The sequence below is a fragment of the Equus quagga genome, chromosome 22 (genome assembly GCF_021613505.1).
Source record: "Equus quagga isolate Etosha38 chromosome 22, UCLA_HA_Equagga_1.0, whole genome shotgun sequence".
Classification (NCBI taxonomy): domain Eukaryota; kingdom Metazoa; phylum Chordata; class Mammalia; order Perissodactyla; family Equidae; genus Equus; species Equus quagga.
The window spans coordinates 16,194,128-16,210,103 of NC_060288.1; the positions used below are offsets into that span (position 1 = coordinate 16,194,128).

At 34.7% G+C, this 15,976-nt stretch overlaps 1 protein-coding gene across 1 annotated transcript in view; it reads right to left on the reverse strand.

Moving 5' to 3' along the window:
• SGCZ (sarcoglycan zeta) overlaps positions 1-15,976 on the reverse strand; it is a 430,925-nt gene that overhangs the window by 92,891 nt on the left and 322,058 nt on the right. The window contains exon 3 of the mRNA XM_046648788.1: positions 10,007-10,094. Within this exon, the coding sequence (XP_046504744.1) occupies positions 10,007-10,094 (88 nt within the window). The remainder of the gene's footprint in view (positions 1-10,006; positions 10,095-15,976) is intronic.

Here is a 15,976-nt window from a genome sequence, read left to right on the forward strand (position 1 = left end):
CAATGCATTTTTCTGTTTTTAAGGTAATAACGAACAGTAACTTATGCCAAAAAGGTAGGGCAATGATTCAGGATGTTAAAACAATGATATAAACTACTCCCATGATATAACTTTTCAAAACATACACATGATTGTCTTTCCTTCACACATTATAGTTCTTGTTACATCTGAGTTATACCAATTTAGGGTCCTAATTTTTAAGAATGCCATTCTTCTCCTAATATCACAGGCATCTGCTTCAATGTACTATTTTCCCAAACTCATTAGTTAATATTAGACTAAGTGATATTTTTGAATTAATATTAATTAATTAATATTAACAACGAACTCTTAAAAATCAACAGTGCATTTAATTATTTAAAATGTATGTGTAATGTTAAACCTAACTATTTTTTTGATCTATTTTCCATAATTTCCACAGCCTATTTTACATAAAATATTCATTCTTATTAAGTTGTCTCAGACTATTACAGCATTCTCTAAGTTAAAAAAGTGAGTCAATGACAAAAAACATAAATTTGGTACGTGGGAATAATCTGTAACCTTCTACTTTTTATATGTCCTACACCATCTGCAGTCAATTAAGCGATTCCCAGGTGTTCACAGTAATTGCTTTAACGGAAGATTACATGTCACTTTAGGGGTCTTTAAATATTTATTATAAAACCCTCATCTACATTTTTCTCTATTCATTCAGGGACAAAACATGCTGATGTTTAGTGTTGACAAAAATAAGCTGATTGGACTTGAATTATTTTGTAGATTAAATTTCAATAAAAAACTTTTTATAAGCCAAAATTTGATGAAAGAATAAAAATGATGCTGATTTAGTTGTGCTTATTTACATTCTTCATTTTAGATGAAAAAGATATACTTATAATATGTGGTTAGATGTCAGAAAATCAAATTAGAGTCATTTTTTCAGGACTACTGAATATGGGGAATTTAATGGACCAGAGGATTCATCAACTAATTTCCTCCTTTGAAGGTGGAAAATAGTTTTTTACTTGTAGACTTCGAACAGGAAAGGACCATGGAGACAATCTAGCATAACACTCATTTCACAGATAAGGAAAGTAAAACCCAGAGGCCTGGTCAATTGTATAGTATTATGTGCATGTAGAGCTAATAAAAATTACAACTACTAACGTATACATATATATATATGTAAAATGCATACTATGCTCCAGAAAGTGTTCCAAACACATCACGATATTCACTTCTCTAATTCTCACATCTTCTGTATGAGATGAATACTCATATTGTCCCCACAGAAGCCTGGAGGGGATGCCCAGAGTAACTTGCATAAGATCACAGAGCTGGGAAGTGATAGATCCGGGATTTAGCTGGCTCCAGAATCAGTGCTAATCACTATTAAAATATAATTCCCTCCTAAAACTAGTTTCTTTGGAAATTATGATTTCTAGATGAACATACTCTTCTATAACATTTTGGTATATTATATAAATCACATTATCATCCTCATAATGTTATTAGTAAAAATCCATATATTCCTCTATTTTTAAAATCATTTTCATTAAATATATGCTCTGATTTTTTTCTATAACATCTTTTAAATTGCACTTCTTTTTATTTTTTTAATTTTTTATTACTTATTTATTTGGTGAGGAAATTCTCCCTGAGCTAACATCCACTGCCAATCCCCCTTGGTTTTTTTTGCTTGAGGAAGATTAGCCCTGAGCTAACATCGGCACCCGTCTTCCTCTATTTTGTATGTGGGACGCCTCCACAGCAAGGTTGATGAGTAATGTGGGTCCACACCCAGATCAGAACCCACAAACCCAGGCCACAGAAGTGGAGTGGGTGGAACTAACCGCTCAGACACAGGGCCAGCCCCTATAACGTCTTTAAATAATTAGTTATAATAAAGTGCCTTTCCAGCAAGCATGTTTTGTGTATGATACTGTGAAATCTTTGGATACATGGATCAACTGAAATTTGTGGAACATTAAAAAAAATACTCAGTGTTTTAAACAATAAGGATTATTGTATATTAAATTCTTAATAGTTACAGAGTTTCCCTTAAAATTATATAATTTCACTCTCTGCTTGCATTACTGAGGTTTTATTTTGCCATGGTAGGTGACTAGTAAAGATTTTTGGAAAAGTTTCCAGACTCAAATTATCTTGTAGCATATCACATGAAATAAAACGCTGACGTCTCACTCGATCCTCCTGGTGCAATAGTAGACTCAGAAATGCTTCTTTGAGGTTGTACTGGCTTTCCTTCCCAGTACTTTCCTTCTACCAAGTCTGTGGGGAAGCCTGTGTGTATGTACGTGGGCGTCTGTCTGTCTGTCTGTCTTGAATGTTGAAGGATGCACTGAAATGGGCAGAAGAGCTTCAACAGAGTTTAGAGTCTTAAGGTCTTCAGTTTTCACTAAAGGATGTCAGTTTTATCATCAGTTCACTTTATTCCGGAAATGAAAAGATCCAGCAACAATCACTAACTTTTGGGGTTCTCACTTCATGTGACCAATGACAAACCCAATTGAAAGTATTATCATTTAAGGAATACTTAAAAGACACACATAGCATTTCTTGCAGATAAATCTAGATTTTTATCCCTGAATTAAGTTGAACCAGTAAATGTGTTATATTTCTTGCCCTCTACAATTATTTTATCGAACTGCATTTTGCTGTCGCGCTCTCAGCATTTTTTACAGCTCTATGCTATAGTATTAGCACTCCCAAGTCTCCCTTTTTTTTTTCTTTTTGAGAAAGATAAGCCCTGAGCTAACAGCTGTCAATCCTTCTCTTTTTGTTGAGGAAGACTAGCCCTGAGCTAACATCCTTGCCCATCTTCTCCTACTTTATATGTGGGACGCCTGCCACAGCATGGCTTGGTGAGGGGTGCCATGTCCACACCCGGGACCCGAACTGGCGAACCCCAGGCTGCCAAAGCAGAAAGTGCAAATTTAACCACTGCGCCACTGTGCCGACCCCCCATTTCTCCTTTTGATTTAGAGTTGCTAACAGTAGTATACATTAGATCATCCAGTTTCCTTTCTGTTATACGATGTGTACATTTGTTCAACATATATTAGAAAAGCACTTTGGTTTTCCATAAGAAGCTCATGTTTTCTCCTTAATTATAGTGGGATTGTCGTTAGTCACACTTCCCTTTGCACCTTTACTACCAGGAAGGTCAATATAGTTTAACTAATCATTCTATAGGATACAAATAGCTTTCTTATGGATAAACAGTGTACTAATTCTAATGTAACTTTGTAGGTTTGTATATTTTTATCTATAGCCTTATAAACATGCTGTATTTTAAAAATGATTGTTTCAGCCTATGAACTTTATTATTTGTGTATATTGACTCAAAATGATAAGAAAAGATATCAAAGAAAAATATTTTCCTTCCAGAATCCTAATGTGTTAGTTTTCTTGTTAAGCGCATCTTCTCTAGTCACAAATAAAACAAATTTGATTTTTAAGTATGTAGCTGATTGACAGCCCCTGGAAAAGTCAAAGAACCAGTACTGACACTTCTCTTCTGGCACATCTGCTGCTCGTCACTTCCACTCCCTGCCTGGCGTCCTCATAATCCCCCTGGGGAATGAAGGCAAGCACCCAGACCTCAAAAGAAACCGGAGAGTCAGCTCTGCTGCAGAAGATGTCTATAACTGTTTTCATTTTTGTGGTGTTTAAGCCTCAAAACATGAAATAGGAAAAGAAAACTAGCACTAAATGTGAATATCACTTTGTTTGATTTCTTGCAAATGACATTCTTTCTTATTACCACATAGTCAGACTTAAAGCAGCTGTGACTTTAAGTATTGAAGAATTACCGAAGAAAGACAGAAAAAGGAGGAATTATAGATTGTAATTAAGGTTTTCATATAGTTTGGTTATGGCACTGATTTTTGATAAATGGAAATGAGAATATCAAAGATGAGTAAATGATTCTGACAATAATAGCTAGCAGTTCCTAGGAGTTAATTCATTCTCCTAAGTTTATTGAGCATTAAATAAAGAAAATTATGATAAAATATGAGATCCGATTTGAAGCATAAGATCGTAGTTTTAAGCACATTTTAAAATTAAACTTTCAGAACAATGACGTTCCAATCATTTAATACTCAGTCTTAATGTTTTACTGGGATAGTGATACAGATGTAGCATTGTGGCACTTACGTTTCCAGAACAGGACCACACAGCAGTCATTCTGGGTGTCTCAAAAGTCACTGTTTGTGACTGAAATTTACATAAGAGAGGCTACTAAAAAAAAAAAACTAAAAACAAAACTAGCTCTACTCATTAATATCATTCCCTGTTCAATTTTTCGGTTTATTCTCCTTTTACTTTTATTCTCCAGCTGTAGACTGATGACAAAAGGCATATGAGAGGGGAAAAAAATCTTATCAAATTTTAGTACTGCTTTATCACTGACAAACAGTACTTTCTAATGTAATGTAAGAAAAAGCAACATATAATTTAATACCTTAATCAAGTTGGCTAAGAGTTATTGAAGAGAAATCATTTTGCTAATATCAACATTTATATTTTTTAAACTGCTTATAAAAGTAGTTTAAATTTTTCCCATTATAGACCAATGCAATGTTCTTGGTAAATAAAAGATAACTAATCATCCCCATGATATTGTAGGAAAGGTCTTTACATTTTTAGCAAATCCAATTACAACCACATTAATTATTACTATTATCAGTATTATGAACAAAGTTTATATCAAAACATGACAATATTTCATCTGCACTGCCCTAAAGAAATGATTTTTATTCTATATATCACATTTTAGCAGTTTCCTAAGTGAATACAATAAGCTTCACAAAAAATGGTGCATAATTCATAGCTTTTATCTATATTATTTGATGGAAATGTCTTGAAAAATATAAAGTATCGTGCTATCAACACATAAAAACATATAACACCTAAAATTGCACACTATTTTGTCACATATAAAAAAGAAATATCTTGCTAACACAGTAATTACAGATGGAAAAAGAGAAATTTTGAACTAGAGAGTGATTTTGAGACTTGTTTAAGAAGGTTCTTGCTGTTTGCTCAAGGAGCCTAAAGGCTCGGGATGCTGTAGTTTAACCCCTTCCCAAAAACAATCTGGTTCCTCTCTTTCAGCTTTATTCTAAGAAGAGAAATTTGTAGGAAGATATCTTGAGTTCATTAATGTCCTTTTACATATTGAAGGTCATGAAAAATTACAGTCAGGGTTCATGGGAGGTACCTACAACTTTATAAACACACAAAAAATATTTGTCAAGTTGATTATTTTTACCCAAAGTCTAAAAATGTTTAGATTTAGTTTTGATTATGTGTGAGCTGGCATATGTATAAAGTATTTTATTTGCACTTCTAGGGTTCAAAATAATCTGGTTTCATCTTCTTAGAGGGAGTCTAGATTAAAGTGAACACACCAGGTCTGCCCAGGCCTTGGACTACATACAGCCCTGGTAACAGAATCAGTAAGAATCTAAGCTTGTAAACAAAAGTAGACGGGCAGGGTACAAGGGAAATGAATATTTGCTTTGCTGAACTATGTTATATATAATTTTGGAAAAAATGGTACAGGTAGCTACTTATAAGAGAGATTTTCTTTTGCCATATATAATGGGAATAAAATGTGGGAAAATATTCAGTCTGTCACATTGGTAGAATTGACTATACTTTTCGAATAGTAATGGATAGATTTAGGATAGAAATTACAATTGTTTTACTTATAAAATGAAGAATAAGTGAACTTTTCATAAATATTATTACCTTTTTGTGCTAGTATATTTTTAAATACTGCAAAATAGTATCATGCTATATTACAATCAAGACCACACCCCTAGCGCTGGCCCCATGGCCGAGTGGTTAAGTTTGTAAGCTCTGCTTCGTGGCCTGGGGTTCACTGGTTCAGATCCTGGGCACAGACCTACACACTGCTCATCCAGCCATGCTGTGGCAGCATCCCACATAGAAGAACTAGAATGACTGACAACTAGGGCATACAACTATGTACGGGGGCTTTGGGGAGAAAAACAAAAAAGGAAGATTGGTAACAGATGTTAACACAGGGCCAACCTTCGCTTCCAAAAAAAAAAAAAGACCACACCCCCTAAACAAAAACTGAAAAAAAGAAAAAGAAGAAACAGGAAAACAGGGTTAGAACAGTTACTTTACGTCAATACATTAAAATTAAAATCCTTAAAAATGAATGCTGATTGAATAGATTGCTTGAATTCACCTTATCTCTTAGAATTCTACCTAAAGATAATTTTATCCTGACCTGATTCAAAAATTTTCCACACATCAGATACACTTTTTGTGATGTTTTTTGTAGTATATCTCCGCAATAGTATTGTAATCCAACATACATTTCTCAACTACTGTCACAATGGATGGAAAATCATCATGAGATCTCTCACATAACAGCAATGTATTTGTAACTTAAGTGGTATCAAAAATTACAATCACCATCATCAAAATAATAACAGATTCAAAATATAATTACCTACCCTTTGCAGACACTGATGCTGCCCCAATTCTTATAATTCATACTAAGTGTCCTTACCTCTAATTTAGATATGAGAAATTGAGACTCCAAGAGAGAAATTATTTTTCAGAGTCCCACATGATTTGACTCCAAATTTGAATACATTATTCCCTCCCCACTCCCCTTCATCTATTTCTTCCTTTGTTCTCTGTATGTTTATGGAAAAATACAAAGCAATGAAAAGATGGAGGTCACCCGCAGTCACCCAGAGGACCAGGAAGCCTCACTAGAATGAGTGTACTTCCATCCACAGAAATACGCTGCTGTATCATTAACTTATTGATTTGTTTCATTTAAAACTAAGCTTAACCTTTTTCCCCTATCCCTTACCCTTTCTCTTTCTCTTTCTTCTCTCTTGTTAAGAAAACCACATGCCCAAAATGGTGTCACTCACGCCAACACCTATGATACCAAACCTAGATTTAACACCTGGTCTAATTGCAATTTCAACCTCTTCCAGAAATGAAATCTTAATTGACTAGTTGGGGATTTTCTGGTCAAGCATCAGTAAGGTAATGTGTCACACCTGGGCCCTCTCCATCCCTCAGAAGATAAAGATCCCAGCCATTCCCTTCTTCCCCAAGAGGAGATGGCCTGGCCTAAAAATAGTCCTGTCTTTTTTCTGCTAATAACCCCCCTGCCCCACCTTCCTGCCTATAAAACCTCTCATTTTGTACAGTTCCTTGGAGCACAGATATTCTACTTACTAGATGGGATGTTGTCTGATTCATGGATTCATGAATCACTAAATAAAGCCAATTAGATTTACAAATTTACTAGGTTGAAATTTTCTTTAACACTCTCTTTTTTCTCAATTGGCAAATATTAACACTACATTAAAATCAGTTTGGAACAGTGGGTGAAAACACAGGTACAATACTATTGTTCTTTATATTTCCTACAGGAAACTGTGCAGCAAAACGGAAATGGTATTTGACTACACACCATATAATCAAACAGCTGCTTTGCTTTACAGGCAGTAGTTAGCAGCTATTGTATTTGACAGTGGACATTGATATACAGTTTTTGTGTGTTTAATTTACATTTTAGCATTTCCACTAAGAACCTCTTTTTTTTCTTTTAATCAAGAACAGAATGCAAAGGAAAGTTCTATCTAGCTAAAGAGTTCTCAACATTAAAAAAATTATGATATGGAAAATCTGCCCAGTTTAGGCCTTTTTCTGCAGTTCCAACATAACAGTAGTGAATTAGTGTGATCATTTAAATTGAGTGCCTGAAACTAGTAAACAGTTAGCCATTGATGATTAAATAGCTAGTAACTAAAGTTTTCTTTTCCTTTCTGCAATTACTGATTATAGCTTTTGATTATTTACCCACCCATTGTTAACTGCGCTGCTTAGGCAATACGCTATCTGACTCCCACTAGGGTCCTATAGATAACAGTTCCCTGGATCCTTAGTCACCGTGGTAATAGGTGTTTGAGCTGTTTTTCAGGAATTAGAACCCCTTGTCCACTTTAGTCCAGATGAGACCACCAACTCATCAACTGGGCCCATGCAGATTTCTGATAAGTGACCCTTTGACGTCAAGATTCTAAAAACTCCACCCTCAGATCATGCTAATGCCCCCAATTTGTGAACATGGGTCCTATGAAGAGACATGGAGTCTGACTACCCTTGTGCACATCATCAATTATCTCACCTCTTCTCACCTCCAATCATCTCTCTCCACATTTCAGACCACCTTGGCCCCATCCCATAAATATCCCTGAGTCCCTATTTTCAGGGAGGAGGATTTGAGACTCATTCTCCCCTTTCCTCACTTGGCAGCTTTGTGATTAAACTTTCTCTCTGCTGCAATCTTGTCATCTTGGTGTTTGGCTTTCTGGGCAATGGGCAAAAATGAACCTTGTTTGGTAACAATCTAAGTTTCACTTTTGGCGTCTGTAGGGGAGCAGAATTTGCTATTCCAAAATGTGTTTCCTTGGCTTGATTATTTTTAAGAACCAAAGACTCAGGAAGAAACCTGACCTTCTCCCTAACTGCCTAAAAGAAGTTTAGATAGAAGGTCTATTCCAGGAAGCAGTTATCACCATGGATAACTCTAGTATAATATGAACTGGGTGTGGCAAACAGAGAGGAACCTAGCAAGGCCCATTTGATCAAAGTCCTCTCCATGTCCCATTCTCTTAGCAAGGTGTGGAAAACATTTGTTTACCAAACATTAGTTTTTTCATCTCAATGTGAATTGCCTTCCTCCTCTTTGAAGTACCAAACCATTCCCCACCAATATCCTCTTTTGTCTTTAGCTGAAGATGGTATTTAAGGTGGTGGCTTCTGCCATTTTGGCAAGTTGCTCAGCTTTCCTGGGTATCTTCCATGTCTACATGTTATTAAACTTGTTTGATTTTTCTCCTATTATTCTGTCTTATGTTAAGTTAATTCTTAGACAAACCAGAAGAAGCATAGAAGGGTATAGGAATATTTCTTCCTCCCTTACACGTCATTAAAGTGAAGACTATATCAAAAAGTGTTTTGTATACTTACAAAGGAAGTGGAGAGAATCAAGTTCATGTTTATAAATCTCACATTTCAAATGTCATTTTCTTGTGTAATTTAATTAGAAATACTGAAAACATGCATTTGCATTAAAATAATGATTAATTGCTCATTAAGATAAGGGTAACTCAGTCTTCAAAATTGTATATACTTTCATATACATATATAAAATACACACATGCACACACACACAGATTATCAGTAAGTATTAGGTAATTTTCACACAGAAAAATACAGCAGTCTAAAAAGTTTTAGCAATTCCAGACAAATCAAATATTTGTATTATTTTACATAATTACAACTGACTTTTAATTTGCCTTTCTTCTTATAAAAATTGAGTCAAATAATAACACTATGCCATATGAGTCTCTAAATTAAAATCTTCTGACAAGATGAGAAAACATTAATATATTTTATCATTAATTTCTATTTATAACTTCAAACTAGGAACTTTAAAATATAGATAATTTGAACATCAAATTTATACATAATTGATAAATGTTAAGATTTAGTGTATTCAACTACGTCATTTCTAACTTATATAGCAGATAATAATATTTATTGGAAAAATAGCTGCCTAAAACAAAAAATACATAGACCACATGATGTTATATCTCACGTTTTTTTAAGCCTGTTTACTATAATTTAACACATACAAGAGAGATATTTGTTAGGAAAATGGTACATTTTATTAATTAAGAGTACTAATGACAAAATGCATGTAATTCAGTCTCATAGCACACTGACAAGAGTAATAAGTACCAAATAGAGGAAACCATAAGTAGCCTTACAACAAATCAAATGATGTGCAAGATAATTGGGCCATAATGGGATGTCTAGTTACATATTAGATAAATAACATACTTTGCTTTTCCCAATTTTCAACAACCACAGAGTTTTAAATGGAGTAAAATAGTAGCAGCAATCTTTACCCCAAAGCACTCACCTACTGTCAGCTGTCCAGTTAACTGCCCCATGTGATTTCTTGCATTCACTGTTACATTCCTGTCAGATTGTAAGACCAGTGGACTATCCTGGGAAACATGTATAAGATAAAGAAATCAAATAAAAAATAGAAATATAGTCAAAACAATATATAAAATTATACTGCATTTGTTTGGGTATTATCAAAATTCTATTTATTTATTTTAGATTAGGCAGGTATTTTAACATCCTAAACACTGGTTGAACAACATAAAAACATATGGGTGCCTCATAATAAATACTTGACAGAATAGGAAAGTTTCCAGTTTGGTAAAGGGGCATTACTATAGGATGCAAGCATTTCCAAGTCTACTGATTCTTGTACATCACAGGTATAGTATCCTCTCTCACCTTCCCTCAAAATGGCATATATGTCTGCCTTTAGAGATAGTTTAGGTCCTAACCAAATAAGGAAGTCCTTTCTAAGCTAAACTTAACCTTCAGATCTCGGCTTACATGTTATCTCCTCAAAATTGTTTTCCCTGGTCACTGTAACTACAGACTCATTCAGTCCCCAAACTCCAATCTCCATTTATTTTGCGTAAAGCACTTATCACAAGACAGATTTATTTCACTCATGTATGTGTTTGTTTTTTTATTTGTTTCTTCACAAGAGGAAATACCCGTGGGACAGGGACCATGGCAGCCATGTGTACATAATTATATCCTCACTACTTAGCATACTGCTGAAGGAAAGCACTTGCTAAGTGTTTACTGAATGGATAAATAAACCTTCAAAATAAAATTGATGATTACCGTGTTCATCTACCTCATGTAGAAGTGATTTGTAAATCATGAAATGATTTAAATAGGGAGGTATAGAGAGTATAAGAATATAAGATGTTTGCCTGGAAATTCTGTTTTAGAATAAATTACCTTGGTTGAACGTTTAACAGTAAAAAAAATCTATTGAAAGACAGTATTACTGCCTTAGGAACCAACATATTCGGCTTTGCCACCACCTGCCAAAGACAAGTAACTTACAGCTGGCTACATTCTCATTTTTATAGTCTAAAACTTATTAGAAGGGTGACCATTTACAAATTGTCCATTCATTCATTCAACAAACATTTGCTGAGAGCTCACTATGTACAACATAGTGTTCCAGAGGCTTAGGACATTGCAGTGATCAAAACATAGAACAACACCTACCCTCATGGAGTTTGTCATCTAGATATTGAAATTCTATGAGAATCTTTCCCAATACTATCCTCACCATCTAGGTGGTATGTTACTTCTACGTCAATGTAAATGTACAAGTGCTTTCATATATAAGCCATGTAAAAACATTTTCAAGGCTAGGATTTGGAATTTGTGATGTGGATATACACATAAAGCCTTAATAGGCTTTTTCCAAAAGCTGGGTGTGCCCTTTCTGACTAGATGCAAAGCACTGAGCATAGATACACAGACAAACTCACACACACACACACACACACACACACACACACACACACATTTCCTTTTAGAAGTGGGTTTTGCTATGTGTACACTAATACTTTATTTTTAAAAATAATTTTCCATATTTTGAAGAGTACATTTATTCTATAAAGCGAGACCTAGTTGTACAAAAACCACTGTCATTCATTTCATTCTCTGCCTTGTCTCTTATCACAACTCATTTCTTTGTACCACAAATCAAGTGCTATTTCTGACATTTAAAAAAATAAATCTAGTCCTTTTCCATAGATATTTCTATACTGCAGACATTAATTTTTGAAATTATCTGAAGTATTTTAAATTAATTCCATCATTCCTTTCGAGTGATATGTTTAAATTCTGTTTACAATATAGATCGTGGACCAAGGAGTGTTTGTACACAGTTATATCCAGTAAGGATATTGCACACAGAGGATGGCTCATAAAATCACAAAAAAAAGATTCTATTTTATGTAGGCAAAAATGCATGGAACCCATGTATTTAAAAAAGGAGCTTTGAATTAAATAAAAATAATTTGAATGTAAGAAACAACAGAAGCCTATAAAGCAGCCAGCAGTTGAAAACACTGTAAAAATACATTAGTTGAGGGCTGGCCCCGTGACCGAGTGGTTAAGTTCGCGCGCTCCGATGCAGGCAGCCCAGTGTTTCATTGGTTCGAATCCTGGGCGCGGACATGGCTCTGCTCATCGGACCACGCTGAGGCGGCGTCCTACATGCCACAACTAGAAAGACCCACTACGAAGAATATACAACTATGTACCTGGGGGGCTTTGGGGAAAAAAAGGAAAAAAATAAAATCTTAAAAAAAAAATACATTAGTTGAATATTCATTCATGTTCTTTCAAGATTTTTATGGTATAACATATCTGATTGTTTATAATTTTAAGAAGTGACAACGCTATATGCTATCATTTGTATCACTAAACCTAAATTTCTGTAGCATAAGAAAAGCATAACCATTAGTGTATATAATTTAAGGACCATGTATGTATATTAAAAGAGTTACTGCTTTATTAAATATTTAAAGATGACAGCAAAGTCAATTTAAAAAGACAGTAAGAATTTCATCTGATTTAATAGAGAAATAGACTCAGGTTAGAATTGAAAGTTTAACTATGATGTCTTTGTTTACAACGTATCAATCCGCTTTTCTCTTCCTCTCACCGTAGAAAACTCGTTGACGTTCTATCCCTGACATTCTTCCTTTTTCTTCACATGATTCCACTGTTTCCCCTCAGAATTAAATTTTATATTTATTTAGATTACAATTTTGCTATAATAAAACAGCAGTCTTTTTACTGACTAAAACTTTAAACACATGCCTATCAGAGAAAATGAACAGTTGTCTACCTTGTATTCATGTGGACATCAATACATTATTATCCTATACTGATTTGTTATATATGTAATAAAATAATAGCAACTCTTTCAATCATCTAAAGAGTGTGCAATCCTAAGCAATTTACAAATCTGATATCAAACACATTTTTAGGTGAAAATCAGTACCAAGAAAGAAATTGACATTTGAGAAGCTTTTATATCTTCTTTCTTGTGTCCATTTCTCCAAAAGTCTCCATGTAAGAAAATAACTTCCACTATTAAATCATTGCTTTCCACTCTCTTCTTTATATACCCTCTTCATGTTCCTTTATATTATATTCCTGTGTTCCAAAACCTTGAAAGCTAGTTTCTAATTTCAGATATTAAAATAGACATCGCAAGACTGTCTTATAGCTTATTCTTGCTAAGAACATAAAGGGAAGAAAATTTCTTGGTAGGATTATCTCATGGAGTAGGAATAAGATATATAAATTCTGCAAGGGTAAGTAAGTAGGTGGCATATTATTCTGCACAATGTTGTTACGTGGTGTGAAGTAGGCTCCTTCTCCTGGCAACCCTACGAATGAGTGATGTCCACAATGTCTTGTTCTCAACAGCCCTACTCAGCTCCTATAGACTTATGCCTGTGGCTTACTTTAAGGAGTCAATCCATCTCATGTTTGGTCTTCCTCTTTTTCTGCTGCCTTCCACTTTTCCCAGCATCATTATCTTTTCCAAAGAATCTTGCCTTCCCATGATGGGCCCAAAGTAGGGCAGCCTCAGTTTTATCATTTTGCCTCCAGCAATAGTTCGGGCTTAATTTGCTCTAGGACCCATTTGTTTGTCTTTCTTGCAGCCCAGGCTATCTGTAGAGCTCTCTTCCAGTACCGTATTTCAAATGAATCAATTTTCTTCCTGTCGGCCTTCTTTACTGTCCACCTTTGGCACCCATTCCTAATATTTGGGACTACGAGGTGTGGACAATCTTGGCCTCAGTCTCTAATGACACTTCCTTACACTCAGTGATGTTTTCTAGTTTTCACTGTTGCCCTTCCAAGTCTCAGTCTTCTCTGAACAATAAACTAATATAAATTTCTTTTGGAAGAAAGAAAAACTTCATCTTTGGATTCAAATATTTTCCCTCCAAAACCAAGACATCTTTCATAGAAGGCCTTTCACAGGTTTCTGGAGCTGATGGTCATCTTGGCTGTAACTCTGGGAAATAGATTTGCCTTCTTATGCAACTCCTGAGACAAAGTGGGTAGGAGATCCAGGGAGGAAAGGCAATAGTATCTATAAGTGGGCCTGAGAATGCCTGTGTATGATTCTTTCATGCACACAGTCTTTACACCCAGAGCCTAGTTGTAACCTTGTAATGGTTACAGAAAAATAATGCAATATGTTCTCATTTCCATGTTTTTGTGATAGGCTCTGCAAGTGACAAAGGGAAAAAGTGTTTTGTTCCCTTCTTATTTCTATTATGTTCACCCTTCCTTATTATAAATATTTACTGAGTACCTATGATGTGTTCTGCTCTTTGCTAGTCACTGGGTGTAAAATAGAAAGAAGGGAAACAAGCTTTCTGCTTTTATGGAGTTCATAATCTAGTAAGCTAGACAGACAATAAACCAGATAAAAACAAAACAAAACAAAACAAACAGAATATGACCAGTAACAAGCTGCTGTGATAGAGACTTCTCTAACACAGTGAGAGTTATACTGATGAGAAGACGCTGTGTGTGTTTGTATATAAGGTGTTGTATTTATCTAAGGCACTTCAGCTTCAGCTATTCATTCTCTCACACTTCACTATTGAGTTGTAGTAGAAAAAAGAGAAGGAGCGGCAGACAGCATTTACTGGCACTTAATCAATACCAGACACTGTTTTAAATACTTCACACGTATGCGCTCTGCTACTTACAAACTTAAAATAAAATCACCCATAAAAGAATCAAAGAAGTAAAATGGTTGTAAGACAGACAGTGGACTCATTGTTTGAGTTCAAATAGTGAGTCTGCCAAACTCTGGCTACTGGACTTGGCAAGTCACTCAAGAACTCTGTACCATGATTTCTTCATCTGTAAATAAGGTAATAATAAAAAATCTTTGGGCTGTTTGTAAGGAATTAATGAGACAATATCTGCAGAATGCTTAGATCAGTGCTTAGCCCTTGCCAGAGCACTATTAATGTTTGCTTTTTATTATTCATTCTTCACTGTAATTACAGTACTCTGATAACCATAGTACTGGCTATTACCATTCTTGTTTTACAGATGAAGAAACTTGGCAAAGAGAATGTAAGTCACTTGCTCTAATTTGCACAGCTAATGAATGACAGAGGGAGTATTTGAACCTGGCAATTTGGGTCTAGAATCTTCCCTGTTAACCACTGTGAGATACTGTCTCTCTGGTGGGTGTTTAAATTCTAGACTTTCTAGAATGTCAAATCAAAATCTGAAAATAAATTTAAAAATTAAATGAACAAAATATAATTTAAAATTCCTTTAAATATTCCAGTCTCTAAAAGAAATATCTGGTGCAAACACTGTCTTTGAATGTAAGATACGACCTCCACGTTGCTATCATCCAAGTATCAATAACATAGTCTGGTTAATTTTGTTTCATTCTATTTTCTCAGGTTTGGGAGAAAAAATGGATGCTCCTGAACTGCCCTCTCCACACATATTTTAGAATATGTCACCTGTGAGAGTCTCCCTACTTGCTATCTTGAAAGAGAACACAATTAATAACCCATACCATTCAGTGTAGGTGGTAAGAATTTGATCTGTCATTTCTTGAATTTATACAGCTTTACCAGGTTAAGTTTTCTTTCCCACACTGATAGAAATTATGTATTTTTGCAATAAACCTGTATCATCCCCAAATCCTCTCTCTTCCTCTTTCTCAATATCCAATCAGCTATGTCAGAAATATTTCTTAAATATACCTTTTCCTGTCTTTCCTGTGACCACTCCTGTAATAGACTCATAACTCACATCACGATAACCACTTCCTCCCCACATTGATTCTTCATATCCAGTGTTATTTTTCCAAAATATTAAAAAAATATTGGCATTATGAATTAAAATTAATCTAAATAGACTGTTTAATGATTCCTCATTCCCAGTCTGGAAAAAATTCACATTCTTATGTGAACATAAGTGTACATAT